Here is a 15,913-nt window from a genome sequence, read left to right as displayed (position 1 = left end):
TCAGCTTTTCTGTAATTGGGGTTATTTTGGTCTTTTTTTTTTCTTCTAGTTACTGCTGTGCAATATTTACTTCACCCTCTCTTTCCATGAACAGAAGAAAATGATTAAAAAAAAGATAAGCGTGTATCAACAAACTCAAGCCCTTTTATACAAGAATTTCCTTAAAAAATGGAGAATGAAAAAAGAGAGCTTATCGGTATGGGTCACAATGTCTTATTTTCCCGTATTTAGTGAATGAAAACCATCATTTAGTATTATGCTGTTTGTGTTGCTTTTTTATGTTCACATTCCACAGGCTAGTTGATTTGGAGTTCTAAATAAAACATTTTACAAATATTGCAGAATAAGATATAAGATATATTACAGAAAAGGATAATACTTATGGTGAATTGATGAGATTTAACTGAAGGACTCAGATGATAGCTCCTGAAAGACAAAGTAACGTTTCATTTACTTTGATTTACTTCATTACTTTGATTTATGTTTCTGATTTACTTTGAGCCAACTTCAGTGTTAGGGGGAAAAAAATGAAACAAGTTAGGCAAAATGAGATAGATTTTAAATGAGTAAACCATTGTACTCTACGGGGATGTTTGGATTAAGATTCTATTAATTAGGAGGGCTGAGCGGAAAAAATCTATGAGGAAAAATTAGGAAACTCTTTTGGGATCTTTTCAAGACTATGCTTTTTGTAAACACAGAGTGGTTTCAGGGAGCAGCCAGATCGATCTCTGACTGTCAGTATCTTTGCATTCTGTTGAGTTCCTCGCATAAGGGCATAGACATTAGGGTGAAGACATTTGCTAAATGTTACCTCGAGATGTATCTGGGGCTGCCTTGGCCACGTTGAGGCTGTATTCTGTTTAAAAATAGCAAATAACATTTCACCGGGAGTTGGCAGAGTTCAGATTGTTGTTTGCTTTCTCTGTGAGAGCTCTTGAAACAATTCAGTTCTAATATTTCAGCTGCTGTATCGATGAAGGGTACATTTTTGATAATCGCGTCACCAGAATTTTAAAGGCAACTTATCAAAAATGTTTTAAATTTTAAGATGTAGAAATAAAGCCACATCCTATCCTATTGACCCACGACCCAGAGTTGACGAGGGTTGACCTCTTGCCATCTTTGCCTTCTTTGTCTTTGTGTCTCTCCTCTTCAAGATATGGGGCGCCTGGATGGCTCAGTGGTTCGGGCTTCTGACTTCGGCTCAGGTCATATACTCTCACGGTCTGTGAGTTCGGGCCCTGCATTGAGCTCTGTGCTGACAGCTCGGAGCCTGGAGCCTGCTTCCGATTCTGTGTCTCCCTCTCTCTCTGTCCCTCCCCAGCTTGTGCTCTCTCTCTCTCTCTCTCAAAAAATAATAAATAAACATTTAAAAAATACTTCAGCTAGAACCTACAAGAATTAAAAACCTATTCTACATAACCACTAATACACTTCACAAAATTAGCCAAAATTGCATATGATCATCTCAAGTTCAATTTTCTAAAATTTCCTGAAAAACTTTTACAGTTGGTTTCGATAAGCCAGGAATCAATAAGACCATCTCATACCTTGTTGAATATTCATGTTCTGCATCTATCTGATTGCTACTCATGCTGTCATTTAATTCATTCCTTTGCCTTCTACATTTCTTTAAACAGAAAATTAGGTTGAAAGATGGGATTAGCTTCAGGTTGAACATTTTTGGTAGGAATATCTCATATGTGATGCTACGCACTTATATTGCATCACATATGAGGGCATACACTCAATAGTGGCTCACTACTGGGGATGCTGTGTTAGTGGGTTAAGATCAATGGGCATGTTTGATATGATTTCAAAGTTGTGTATTTTTGAAATTGGTATTTGGGGAAGGCAAAAGTCGGAGAGAGAAATGAAACTCAATGCTCAATGATAGTACTTTCTGTCCTCAAATGTGTTTGCATGTTTCTTGATATCTGGACCACATCATAACTTGACTCGTTTTTTCTTTTGTGTACTGGAGGAATGGACAATAACATTGCTTCTTGGGCTATATTTTTGCATCTTTTCGGGACTCTTCAGAGCGACCCATCTTCCTGAACAGCCTCCTCATGTCCTGGGACGTGTGGATGAATTTAATGACTCTGATCTGGTGGTGGCATATACCCCAGTCACTAACATGACACAGAAGATAATCGATAAGATGTCTTCGGCTTCATTTATGAAAGGTGTGTTGCCCAATGTTTCATTATTATGCAATCTGCACATGTTTAACTTGAAGTTTATTGTGCAAATTGAGTTTATTTGCCTAGCCTATGGGTCAGTATTTCTCAACTGGGGCGAGGACCTTTATTCTATATGCCACGTGGGGGTTGGTGTAGGGTTACAGGTGAGGGTAGGTGGGTGAGAAGTGACATCGGCTTAACCTGGGGTTTTTCAAATCACACACACTCCCTTCAGCCCTCTCATCCTTGAAATCTGTGCTGTTGTGGGTCATCATTAGTATATGTTCTGTACTCCAAAAAGTAAGGTGGGAATAGGAAAACAAGTTTGAACCATATTCTAGATGATTTCGCTTTTTACCCCCAACCACTTTCTTCCGTTTTTTTGTGATTCTTCATGGCAGCTTCTGGATCTCTGACTTCTGCCTGTCTCCCTTACCCACATCGGCCATGTGCTCTGACTGAACAGGGTTCATTCTACCCTGATCTCGTTTTCCATGCCTCCCCTATTTGGTCATTTACCACATCTCTTTTTAACTTGGGAAGCATTTCCAAAAGCCACAGGGGTTAGTCTCCCTGCCTGCACAGTCTACGTAGGCTCTTTGCTGCCTTTTTAAAAAATGTTTATTTACTTAGTTTGAGACAGAGTGTGTGAGTTGGGAGGGGCAAAGAGAGAGGGAGAGAGAGAGAATCCCAAGCAGACTCCCCCACTGTCACGGGGCTCGATCTCACAAACTGCAAGATCATGACCTGAACCAAAATTCAGAGTCAGGCACTTAACTGACTGAGTCACCCAGGCGCCCCAGCTCTCTGCTGCTTTTAGTCCTTGGAGTCTCATGGCCCAGTGGGTCCATCTATCCTTTTCTAATAGAAGCCCCCAATTCAGCTGTCGTGCCAGCCTGTTCCAGTCATAGCTCCTCTCGTGACACCTCATTCTACATTTGTCTGACTTGTGCTGTTCAGCCCAAATACTCATGTTTGGGCCTTGACATTATTTGTATACCTCTAGAGAAAAGCAGTGAAATTAGCATCGTCCTCATAAAAATTCCACAGCCTTGGGGTACCTGCCTGGGTGGCTCAGTCAGTTAAGCGTCCGACCTTGGCTCAGATCATGATCTCATGGCTCATGAGTTCAAGCCTCGCGTCGGGCTCTGTGCCGACAGCTGAGAGCCTGGAACTTGTTTTGGATTCTGTGTCTCCCTCTCTCTCTGTCCCTCCCCTGCACTCATTCTGTCTCTCTCTCTCAAAGGTAAATAAACATTAAAAAAAAATTTTTTTAATTTCACAGCCTTGCTTCATGTTTGGAAAGATGAGTTTTGAAAGATATAGCTACACTATGAAATTGAGTATGTTCTCCTCTTCATGCAGACATCATCCTGAGTGAGCTCTAAGTACTGTGTTAAAATTAGTAAAAATTTTAGAACATAATACACGAAAGTATAAAAAAGTATTTAAAAAGGAGATCATAAATTGGACATCAGAGGTTTCCAAAGCTTCCACTAGTAATGGATTAATTATCCACTTATTGGATGGATTACTTCTACAGATTATAAACTCATCCTTTATGAATGTTGTCAGCTTAATTCTTAAAAACTGTTCTTGACTCCAAAGAACCTGTAGGTGGACTGTAACTACTGGTTTTTAAAAGACATTATGTCATTTACCTCTTCTCACATATTTACAGAGCGTAAAACAATAGGAAAGACTTTCAGTAGCTACTTTGCACCTACTCAGGGATGGTATGTGACGCCTAATAAACAATTACAACTTGGTTTTGTGTTCTCTAGTGATGAGCTGATATGATTCTTTATATTTTTTCATGTGTGGCAGGAAGAGAAACCATTGGGGTTGCTGATAAAGAAATGATGGATACTGTACTTTTAGAAAGCCATCATGAAATGGTGGGAATTGTGTTTAACGATACTTTTTCATATCAGCTGAAGTTGAATTGGGCATATGGACTTTCAGTTGCAGAAGAACACTCTGAATACTCAGGTAACTATAGAAGAATTAGACGATCTGTTTTGCAACTTCATCAAATCCCCAGTTGGTAACGAATGATAGAAACATTGATCAAATAAAAAAAAAAGTAATGTACTTTTTATTCCTGCACTTAGTGATCAGTCTTTCCCGTAGGAGGAGTCCAATGATTGTGGCCACCGTGCACTAATACGCTTCTTTCTGCCAGTTTTGCAGAAATGCTTTAAACATGCTTTAGACTGTATATCCACGGGCTCTGAGCGGGCCTGTAGATATTTCACTCTAGAGCCAAAGTGAAAGGTCTTAATCCGCATGGATTGATGGCATTGCACAATGACGGCATGTTTTTGTCTTTCCTTCAAGAACACTGTTGGGATATGCATGATGACATTTTTTGTTACGTGACAAGATACTGGCAAAATGGGTTTGTGGCTTTTCAAACTGCGATTAATGCTGCAATTATAGAAGTAAGTGCCAAACTTAAGCGATCTGCTTTATATCTTCGGTATTTTCTATCTGCTTTATATCTTCAGTATATCTTCAGTATTTCCCTATCTTCTTCTGCCTCACCCCCACACTCTGAGGGGATTGTCCTCTGCTTCTTATTCCCAGAGAAAAAGAAGCTGACGGATGGGAATATCCCCCACTTCCCGACGCAAAGCCTGTTCAGCTACAGACCCGCTACTCACGACACCCATCCTTTCCCTTCTGCCTCCTCTCTGATGTCTTTCCTCAATTCACAGGCTGAATCCTGTTCCTTCCAACATTATCAGGAAGGTTGCTCAATGGGTTTTCCCTTCTGTCTCCTCTTTCTTCAACTTCCCCCTTTCCTCTAGAGTCTTCTCTTTGGGATCTAAAATTATTAATTTCTCCACATATTATCGGGACCTTTCCTTATTTCCTCCTCAGGCAAGTACTCTCTAGCTCCCTCCTCTTAACAGCTAAGTTTCTTGAAAGAGTTGTCTTCACGTAGGCCCCACTCAACTCAGAATGACTTCTGTCTCACACCACACCACCCGAATGGCATTTTTTTAGGTTGGTAACATCTCCCATGTTGACTAATGGCTGACATTTTTCATCCCTTATCTTAATTGATCTTTTAACTAAATAACATAGCCTTTACCTGGTCTTCGTGTACTTTTCTAGCCCTTCCTTTTCAGTCTTATTGCCAGTGTATCCAACTTCATACTCATGCTTCTTTATATCTGTAGTTCCACACGGTTCTAACCTAGGCATCTTTCTCCAACCTCTGTCCTTTCTCTAAACAATGTTATTCATTTCCATAACTTTAATTACAGTTTACATGCTGATTAAGTCGACTTGCAAACCAACAAACCTGTTCTAAATTTTTTTTAATGTTTATTTATTTTTGAGAGAGAGAGAGAGAGAGAAACACACAGAGAGAGAGAGGGAGACACAGAATCCGAAGCAGGCTCCAGGCTCTGAGCTGTCAGCACAGAGCCCGACACGGGGCTCAAACCCACAAACCGTGAGATCATGACCTGAGCTGAAGTCAGACATTTAACTGACTGAGCCACGCAGGTGCCCCATAAACTTGTTCTGTAAGGGGCCAGATCATAAATACTGTAGGCTCTGGGGCCCAACATTTACTATGGCACGTATTGAACTCAGCTGTTGTAATGTGAAAGCAGCCATAGACAATAGGGAAATGAGCATGGCTCTGTTCCAATAAAACTTTATCTACAAAACAAGTGGTAGACCAGATTTGGTCCACGGACCATAGTTGGCTAACCTCTGCTCTCGTTCTGTGTCTCTGCTTACAGAATATCTCTACTTTGATGCTTCCTAATCAATTCAGACTAGTATGTTCAAAGCTGAATATGAGTATTTTTCTCTTAATGTGGCTGAGCCTTTCAAAAGTCTTCCTATCTCAGTGAATGCCAAAGCTACCCACCTAGGTGGAAACTGGGCAATTATCAGAGAAAATCTCCTCTGCCTCACCCATTACACCCAATCTGTCATCTAGCCCTGTTCATTCTAAGCTGAAACCCATGTACTTAACTAGCACTAGCCGAAGACATTTTTTGGCTTTTGCCATCTTTTATCTTTTATCACCTTTTGCCTGCCCTATGGGAGTAGTTTATTTCTTTGGCCCCATCTTCTTTCTCTCTCCCTCTTTTTCTCTCTCCCTCCCCCCCCCCCCTTGCCATCAGCTTTGCTTCAAGGACCTGTCTCCTGTGCCTCCGACATTCTACACTCCTTTCCTTTGCACATGCTGTTTCCTCTGCCCAGATTTCCTTCTCTATCTTCAACTCTCCCCACGCCCCCCAGCTTTATTTAGGTAAGATCATTATATACATAAATGTCATTTGTTCAGGGAAGCCTTGCCTGTGTTTCATCTCACAGCACACTCTGCTTCTCTGTTAAGGCAATTGCTCAATTATCATCAAACAATTGATTGTGCAGTGAGTTATCTGAGATCTCCCCTTCCTTCTCGGCCCCCCCGCATGAAATATAAAGCTTCATGAGAGTGAGGGGCCTATCACTCCATCACCGATCATAGTATACTATCATAGCATGATAGACATCCAAGCAACTTCTAAAACAGCTCTTAGAAGTAATGTCAACTAATCCCAAAAGTCATCAAGACTGTTCTCATGATATTCATAGTTCACCATATCTTAAACAATGGAAATATGCAAATACTGAAGATGGAAAGAAGGAAAATGTGTATGGTTTTCTAATATATTTTTCTTTTTTGCTAATGTATCTTTCTATAGTTAAGGTAATGCATCTGTTTAACATCCCAATTTAGCTCACGACAAATCATTCTGTGATGGAGACGCTGACATCAGTTACTGGAATAAATATGAGGATGCCATCTTTCGTTTCTAAGGGAGAAGTTATAAATACATGGTTTATTTTTATTTGTATAGTTTATTTCTCCCCTTTTGTATACTCTACATCATTAAATGTTACAAAGGAAAGAAAGAAGTGTAAGAAGCTAATGGCAGTGATGGGTCTCCGGGAGTCAGCATTCTGGTGAGTTATGTTGCTTCTTTGCCTGTGTATCACCCCTTAAAAAAAACAGAGAAACCCATTAGGTTATAAAAGAAAGTTGGATGCAGTCAGGAATTTTTCTTGTGTGCATTCAATTAAGTAATTCGCTCAGTTCTATTGCATTTTAAGATGTTGGCAGTTGAAAATAAGTAAGGACTGTGCTTGTGTTTCCCAGGGTTGAAGAATAGGAAATAGGGTGCTTGTTATCAATTAGCTATTGCCAGAAAAATGCCGTATAACGAAACACTCTAAGGGGCGCCTGGGTGGCTCAGTCGGTTAAGTGTCCAACTTCAGCTCAGGTTGCGATCTTGCATTTTGTGGGTTCAAGCCCCATCTCAGACTCCATAAGTGCAGAGCCTGCCTGGGATGCTCTCTCCTTCTCTCTCTGCCCCTCCCCAGCACACGCGTGTGCACTCTCTGTCAAAGTAAATACATAAACTAAAAAAAAGCACCCCAAAACCCAGTAACCTCAAATACCAATCATTCATTCCTTCTCATTTGTCTGTGGCATAGCTGGAGGCTGGCAGATCTCGTCTGGGCCTGGCTGGGTGTGGATCCACATTTAGGTCTCACCCAAGTCTGCCCACATGCCTCTCAACCTCCATGGGTCAGCAGTAGAGCGACATATTCTCCTCTAATCGCAAAAGTGCAAGAGAGCAAATCTCACTGCACACGCACATTTCAGGCTCCTGCTCGAGTCATATTTGATAAGATTCCATCCATCAAAGCAAGTCATGTGGACAAATCCAAAGTCAAGAGCAAAGAAGTATATTCTGCCCACTCCAAAACCAAAACAGTTCAAATAGCCAAGCCCAAGATCAGTGATACAGGTAATTATATCCCTTCATGGAAGTGAAACAGGGAAGAATGGAGTGAAAAATTTGAACAGCAAACTAATTTACCACAATGTTATTAAAACCAATTCATATAGGTGGTCAATAAAGATATTCTTTGGGTGGGACAAGGGATTATATGAGACAATATGTTTAAAGTACTTAGCACAGGAGCATCTGGGTGGCTCAGTCAGTTAAGTGTTCGACTTTGGCTCAGGTAGTGATAGCACAGTTTGTTGGTTCGAGCCCCGTGTCAGGCTCTGTGCTGATAGCTCACAGCCTGGAGCTTCAGATTCTGTGTCTCCCTCTCTCTCTGTCCCTCCCCCCATTCATTCTCTGTCTCTCTCTCTCTCTCTCTCCCCAAAATAAACATTAGAAAAAAGCTTTAAAAGGGGCGCCTGGGTGGCTCAGTTGGTTGAGCGTCCGACTTTGGCTCAGGTCATGATCTCCCAGTTTGGGAGTTCAAGCCCCGCGTCAGGCTCTGTGCTATCAGCACAGAACCTGCTTTGGATCCTCTGTCCCACTCTCTCTCTCTCTCTGCCCCTACCCCACTTGCACTCTCTCTCTGTCTCTCTCCTTCTCAAAAAATGAATAAACATTTAAAAAATTAAAAAAATAATTAAGTACCTAGCACAGACAGTGTTGGCGCTTATAAGGCACAAGGCTCATAGTAAAATGACTCTGTCTGTCTCCATTTATCTATTGACGCTTTTCCCATACACTTTGAGATAGCATATAATACAGTCATAGCAGCAAACATTGAACTTAACATATTCCAGGGATCACTCACAGTTCATAGTGCTATGATCCTTATTCACAAGTAAGAAGACCAAGGCACAGAAAGGTAAGATTTTTACCTAAGAAAAATCCCTTCTTTTAACCACTATGCTACATAAGTCAAAAAGATTAATAAAAGGAAATTAGTGACAAGGTGATATTTTTCCCTTGATAGAAAAAGCCATTAGTGAAATGTGCCAACAGAAATGCATATCATATTGTCTTTAGTGTTTTTGAAAAAAGAAAAAGAAAAACGTTACGTATGGATCCAACTTTCTAAGTGCCTCAAATGGAGAAAAAACACAGCAGAAGGTTTTCCTGATATAGAACTGTCCATGTTAGCAGGATTTACATTGGCTAGAGATTTTTAAAAATTGGCTACTCTTGTGTGCTATTGGGGAGAATGTTTGTGAATATGCTCTTCACCCTCGTTCTCATCAAAGACAAGGAAAAGAGATTTTTAAAATCAAATATTATGAATTAAAAAGTATGGCTTTGACAATCTAACTTCCAAGAGAATACCATTACCAAATGCAGGCATCCCAGTTATTGGAGTAAAACTGATTTATTTCTTATAAAGTCCCCACATTCTTGTATATTTTACACTCTTACGTTTTCTCCCTGATTACACACAAAGTTTGCTATAATCTACTTAACCTAAATAAGGCTCAAGAATGCAGATTTTTCAAAATATGTGCAGAAATTTCAAAGGATCTCCAGAGTAATTTCTTCTATAAAACATTGTGAATAGATCATGAGAATTATTTACAGCACTCTCTTTGTAACCATACATATCTGTTATATGAAATTCTAACAATTTCAGTTCTATGAGCCATAATTATCTTAACAATTAAGAGAATTTGGTTTAAATAATACATGAATTATGATTAGCTCCTATTGGGACTAATTTTTTTTAAGAGGGTAGAACAGGGAAACAAAGAGATAAAACAAATGATTGAAAACAGAATTTTTTGCTTGATTTTTTTTCCTTTATTAGATAATAATTAGCTGTTCCCCTAACATTCTTCAAAGATGACTGATTTTTTAAATACCGTTAAAAACTCATGGATCTGAATATGCCTACTAGGATTCAAGCCACTGTAATTATTATTCTTATTGAACCCCAAATTGTCCCATCTTTGGCCAAAGAGAGTCAAAGGTTAGTTTCAGATTCTTTTTGACAAGATTCCAAGTGGATTTTTTAAAAAATAAATTTCTTGCTACTTTGTGTGGCAAGATTTCTTTTAGTTGGAAAAAGTATGTCAAGAACATTGCATACTGGGGGCGCCTGGGTGGCTCAGTCAGTTAAGCGGCCGACTTCAGCTCAGGTCATGATCTCGCGGTCCATGAGTTCAAGCCCCGCGTCGGGCTTTGTGCTGACAGCTCAGAGCCTGGAGGCTGTTTCAGATTCTGTGTCTCCCTCTCTCTGAGCCTCCCCCGTTCATGCTCTGTCTCTCTCTGTCTCAAAAATAAACGTTAAAAAAAAAAAGATCATTGCATACTAGAAATATTTTTTGGATATTTATTGGATTGGTCATTGTTTCTAGCCTTTGTCAACAGAAGAGATAGAATAATGACAATGTATTCTACATTTTCATATAGAATAACACACACACCATTAAAGATAAATGTCTTATGAATTCATACTTATAATTACAAGTCAAATATAGTTGAAAAGCATTTACTTAACCTCTCCCATATTTCTACTAGGTCTCCTTTGCACTGAGACATACAGAGAAGGTGAGAATTAGAATATCCCTAATTATTCATTTGTTTTATCCAGAAATATAGATATAATGGGTCTAACCATACGAATAGTATTACTTCAATACACTAACTGAAAACAAAGTACTGTTTTCCAACAGTCTCTCCCAATCCCCCCCAGTTGTTTATAGTTTATGCATCTATACTGACAGAATACAAAACACACTTTCTCCTTTTAATACATCGTGTAGGGGTGCCTGGGTGGCTCAGTCGGTTGAGCGTCTGACTTTGGCTCAGGTCATGATCTCGCGGTCTGTGAGTTCGAGCCCCGCGTCAGGCTCTGTGCTGACAGCTCAGAGCTTGGAGCCTGCTTCGGATTCTGTGTCTCCCTCTCTCTCTGCCCCTCCCCTGCTCATGCTCTGTCTCTCTCTGTCTCAAAAATAAATAAAAACATTAAAAAATAAATAAAACATCGTGTAGTCTTAGTTCTACAAGTAACTACAATTTTTTCTAATTAAACATTTCATTTGGAGTGGATTCATACTCAGTTTTTTCCAATTTTATTGGAGAGAGAGAGAGAGAGAGAGAGAGTGAGCAGGAGAGAAGGAGAGAGAGAGAGAGAGAGAGAGAGAGAGAGAGAGAAAGAATCTTAAGCAGTCTCCATGCTCAGCTCGGAGCCTGTTGGGAGGCTCAGTCCCATGACCCTGAGATCATAACCTGAGCAGAAATCAAGAGTCAGACACTCAATTGACTGAGTCACCCAGGTGCCCCGATTCATACAAAGTTTTAAAGAAATTTGTAATGTATATTTATTTTTGAGAGAGGGGGAGAGGGGCAGAGAGAGACAGAAACACAGAATCTGAAGCAGGCTCCAGGCTCTGAGCTGTCAGTACAGAGCCCGACACGGGGCTCAAACTCATAAACCATGAGATCATGACCTGAGCTGAAGTCAGACACTTAACCAACTGAGCCACCCAAGCGCCCCCATACTCACTTTTAAGAAACACATTGCATGTCCTCTTTACCCAGTTTCCCCTAAGGATAACATCTTGCAAAACTATCATATCATATCATAATACAGTTAAATTATGGACATTGATATAGTTAAGATACAGAACAGTTCCATTGTTCCATTATTATAGCCACATTCAACTCTCTTCCTTATCCCCCAACCCCTAACCCCTGCTAACCACTAATCTGTTCACCATTTCTATAATTTTGACATTTCAAGAATGCTGCATAAATGGAATCACATGGTTCATCACCTTTTGGGGCTTTTTTTCCACCCACTAAGTCCAATTTCCAAGTACAATTTCCAAGCACTTCATCCAAGTTTGTATTTATCAATGGTTCGCTCCTTTTTCTTGCTGAGGACTATTCCATTGTAGCAATATCTCTGTTTCTTTGGCCATACCTCTGTGTAGCTGTTCAACCTTTGAAAAAGAGAGGAGTTGTTTCCGGTTTGGGAGTATTACAAATAAAGCTGCTATGAACCTTGATGTCCAGCTATTTATATGAACATTAAGTTTTCATTTCTCTGAGGTAAATGCCCGGTGGTATGATTTCTGGCTTGCATGGTAATTTAGTTTTATAAGAAACTGCCAAACTGGTTTCCAGAGTGGATATACCATGTTATATTCCCACTTGTGATTTATAAATGACAAAAGCATGTATTATAGGAAATAATTGTATTTGAGTTGGTTCATGCTTTTATACATGTATTGGAATTTACATACATCTAATATTCTTATTAACTCATTGAACGTAATATTGTCCATTGTGTCTCATTTCTTTTCTTTTTAACTAATCGTCATGTTTCACGTTCTCTTTACCCCAATCTATGACCAGCTCTTTAAAAAAAAAAATACTCTTAAGTATTAGAAGTAGATGTTTCCATGTATGAAGATTTACCCTGTCTTCAAAACTTAATTGAATAAGATTGTTAGGTGTTTAGTCTTATAAAAGATTTTTAAAATTTCAAACCAAGTAATGAGAGCATGAGAGGAAGACTATGATCTTGTTTATTGAGATATAATTGATATTTAATATTATATTAGTTTCATGTGCAAAACATAATGATTCAATGTTTGTATATATTGTGAAATGATCACCACAGTATGTCTAGTTACCATCTATCCCCCACACAGGTTTACAATCTCTTTCTTGTGATGAGAACTTTAAAGATCCACTCACTTAGCCACTTTCAAGTAGATAATAGCATGTTACCAACTATAGTCACTAAGCTGTGTATTACAGTCCCATGACTTACTTTATAACTTGTCCGTCCTGTTTGGTCACCTTCACCCATCTCGCCTGCTCCTCACCCCCACCTCTGGCAACCACCAATCTGTTCTCTCTGTGTCCATGACTTTGTTTTTTGTTATGTGTGTGTTTTTTCTTTTAGATTCTACATATAAGCGAGACTATGTAAGATTTCTCTTTCTCTGTCTGACTTACTTTACTTAACATAATGCCCTCAAGGTCCATCCATGCTGTCGCAAATGGCAAGATTTCCTTCTTCTTTCTGGCTGAATAATATTTTGTTGTGCGTATCTCTGTATGTCTATATAGATATCTCTCTTACCTATCACATTTTCATCCATTGATGGACACTTAGGCTTCCACATCTTGGCTATTGTAAATACTGCTGCAATAAATGGGGGTGCAGATCTCTTTTTGAGTTAGGGTTTTAATTTCCTTCAGATAAGTATCCAGAACTAGAATTGCTAGATCATTTGGTAGTTCTGTTGTTAGTTTTCTGAGGAACTTCCTTGCCGGGAAAGCTATAATCATTTTTTTCCCTCAGATTGTATTTAATATTAAGTCATGTTCTTTATATGTTTTGGATATTTTTTTAAAATATAAGTTATTATCAAGTTGGCTGACATACAGTATATAGAGTGTGCTCTTGGTTTGGGGGGTAGATTCCCGTGATCCATCGCTTACATACAACACCCAGTGCTCATCCCAATAAGCACCCTCCTCAATGCCCATCGCCCATTTTCCCCTCTCCCTCACCACCCATCAACCCTTAGTTTGTTCTCTGTATTTAAGAGTCTCTTATGGTTTGCCTTCCTCTCTGTTTGAAGCTATTTTTTTCCCCTCCCCTTTCCCCTTGGTCTTCTGTTAAGTTTCTCAAGTTCCACATATGAGTGAAAACATGATATCTGTCTTTCTCTGACTGACATATTCACTCAGCATAATACCCTCCAGTTCCATCTACGTTGTTGCAAATGGCAGGATTTCATTCTTTCTCATTGCCAAATAGTATTCCATTGTATACATAAACCACATCTTCTTTATCCATTCATCCGTTGATGGACATTTGAGCTCTTTCCATAATTTGGTTATTGTTGAAAGCGCTGCTATAAACATTGGGGTCCATGTGCCCCTATGAATTAGCACTCCTGTATCTTTTGGATAAAAGGCTATAATCATTCAAGCTTACCTCTTGTATACATGAAAATGCTATTCACCAGTGATAGTAACAACTTAATTTATGTACTACACAAGATTATAAAAAAGGATTTCAAATACATTATTTATACAAAGTGCTGAGAGTTCTATGTAAATATAAAAGGTACTTGGCAGTTTATTAGTATTTCATGAAAGGTCAGTTTTCAAAAGCGAGAGCTATTTTCGTGTTTAAACATACCTTTCCATTTTTTCCCACAAATTTTCACAAACAACCATGCTTTGGCTACGGTGATATAGGATCACCATTGTCCAGCGCTAATGCCCGTGAGACCTTTTGCTTTATTTTAGTTCTGTGCTTCCTAGGTGCACTGTGGTCTTCTAATTCGTAAAAGCAATGTGCTGACTGGTTAATGTCAAAAGTCACAGGAGGACAAAAGAAAATGAAGAAAAAATGAGCTTTACTTAAATCTGAGAGATTTCAATTAAACATTAAGAAAAGTTTTATACCAAAAGGAAGTTTAGTATAAGGAAGTTTAAATGTGAGATTAATGTATTTCCATTTCATATTTCTTTAGTCACTTGACTGCAAGAATCAGATTATACATCGTTATATGAATGTTTAAATTCGTTCAACAGTTGGGAAGTAATTATAATAACAGTGAAGCTTAAGGGTTCATGCGCAGTATCTTGTTTAATCCTCGAACTGCCCTTATGAGGCAGCTTCCATGTTTCACTCCCTTTCATAGATGAGGGTGAGAAAGGAAAAGTCACTTGCCCATAATCACATGGTTAGAGAGTGCACAACCAGTTTTGGAGTGAATTTGACCTTGGTGTGTTTGCTCTCAGAACTTGAACTCACAACCACTGTGCATGTTCTGTTGCCTCTTCAAACATTTGTATGTGCGTGATATTCTGAATTAACAACTTGTTTCTACCGTAGGCTCTCCTGGGGATTAATGTATGCAGGCTTCGTATTTATCCTGTCCATTGCTATGGCTCTGATCATAACACTGAGCAAAACTGTAGTGATTGTTGGCTTCCTGGTGATCGTCACACTCTTTGTCCTATATGGCCTGTCCTTGGTGAGTGGACAACACGTATCTCTTTACCTGCTTCACGTCTCAGATATGTGAACAAATGACGTTTCTTCAGGATGTTGGTACGGCATAGTCACTAATTTGATATCATGTTTTCTATATGTTTTGAGAGAGTTTGTTGACAATGGGAGCAACTGATTAATCGAAATGATTCCCAAAGGGAAAAAAAAATACCAATTGGCACTCTTCTTTCTTCCTTCAGATAGCATTGGCTTTCCTCCTGAGCGTGTTGATAAAGAAACCTGTCCTTACCAGTTTGGTTGGGTTTCTCTTCACTACATTTTGGGGATGTCTGGGATTCACTGTATTGTACAGACAACTTCCTTCATCTCTGGGATGGATCTTAAGTCTTTTTAGCCCCTTTGCCTTCACTGCCGGGATGGCTCAGGTAAAGAACACAATGATTTTACGGTTTTACTTATTAGATTTTCAAAATTATTGAAGAGTTTGGTACCTCATGAAACTTAGTGACCAGTCACCCTCTATTTCAAGAAGTTCTGCTGTATTCTGTTGTCAGTTCTCATCAAAGTAATAAACAAGGCACATGGATCATTTGTAAAATCCTAGAAAATATAAAGTAGAAAAATAATTGCCTGGTATCCGACCACGCAGTTTTACTGATTTGTGTCCCCATCTAAATTTTTTTAAATGTTTTTATTTATTTTTGAGAGAGAGAGCTAGTGAGGGAGGGGCAGAGAGAGAGGGAGACAGAGAATCCCAAGCAGGCTCTGCACTGTCAGCACAGAGCCCGTCGCGGGGCTCAAACTCACCAACTGTGAGATCACGACCTGAGCCGAAGTCGGGCGCTCAACTGACTAAGCCACGCAGATGCCCCTGATTTGTGTGCCCGTTTTAAAGAGGCAGTTAAGTGTGGAGGTTATGAGTGATAAGTGGAGAC

The 15,913-nt window shown here is 39.4% G+C and overlaps 1 protein-coding gene across 4 annotated transcripts in view; it reads left to right on the top strand.

The window, feature by feature from the left end:
* Nucleotides 1-15,913, top strand: part of ABCA10 (ATP binding cassette subfamily A member 10) — a 70,133-nt gene that overhangs the window by 1,502 nt on the left and 52,718 nt on the right. For 3 of the 4 annotated variants that reach the window (XM_045044431.1, XM_045044432.1, XR_006589456.1), the window contains exons 2-8: nucleotides 50-196; nucleotides 1,988-2,192; nucleotides 4,017-4,181; nucleotides 4,530-4,633; nucleotides 6,943-7,169; nucleotides 14,859-15,000; nucleotides 15,218-15,403. In XM_045044431.1, coding sequence (XP_044900366.1) covers nucleotides 101-196; nucleotides 1,988-2,192; nucleotides 4,017-4,181; nucleotides 4,530-4,633; nucleotides 6,943-7,169; nucleotides 14,859-15,000; nucleotides 15,218-15,403 — 1,125 coding nt within the window. In that variant the 5' untranslated portion in view covers nucleotides 50-100. Of the gene's footprint in view, nucleotides 1-49; nucleotides 197-1,987; nucleotides 2,193-4,016; nucleotides 4,182-4,529; nucleotides 4,634-6,942; nucleotides 7,170-14,858; nucleotides 15,001-15,217; nucleotides 15,404-15,913 lie in introns of those variants that run through there. The other variant, XM_045044433.1, reaches the window with a different exon arrangement.

The sequence above is a fragment of the Felis catus genome, chromosome E1 (assembly GCF_018350175.1).
Source record: "Felis catus isolate Fca126 chromosome E1, F.catus_Fca126_mat1.0, whole genome shotgun sequence".
NCBI lineage: Eukaryota > Metazoa > Chordata > Mammalia > Carnivora > Felidae > Felis > Felis catus.
Note: the sequence above shows the minus strand (reverse complement) of the source record. Positions and strands in the feature narration are given on the sequence as shown.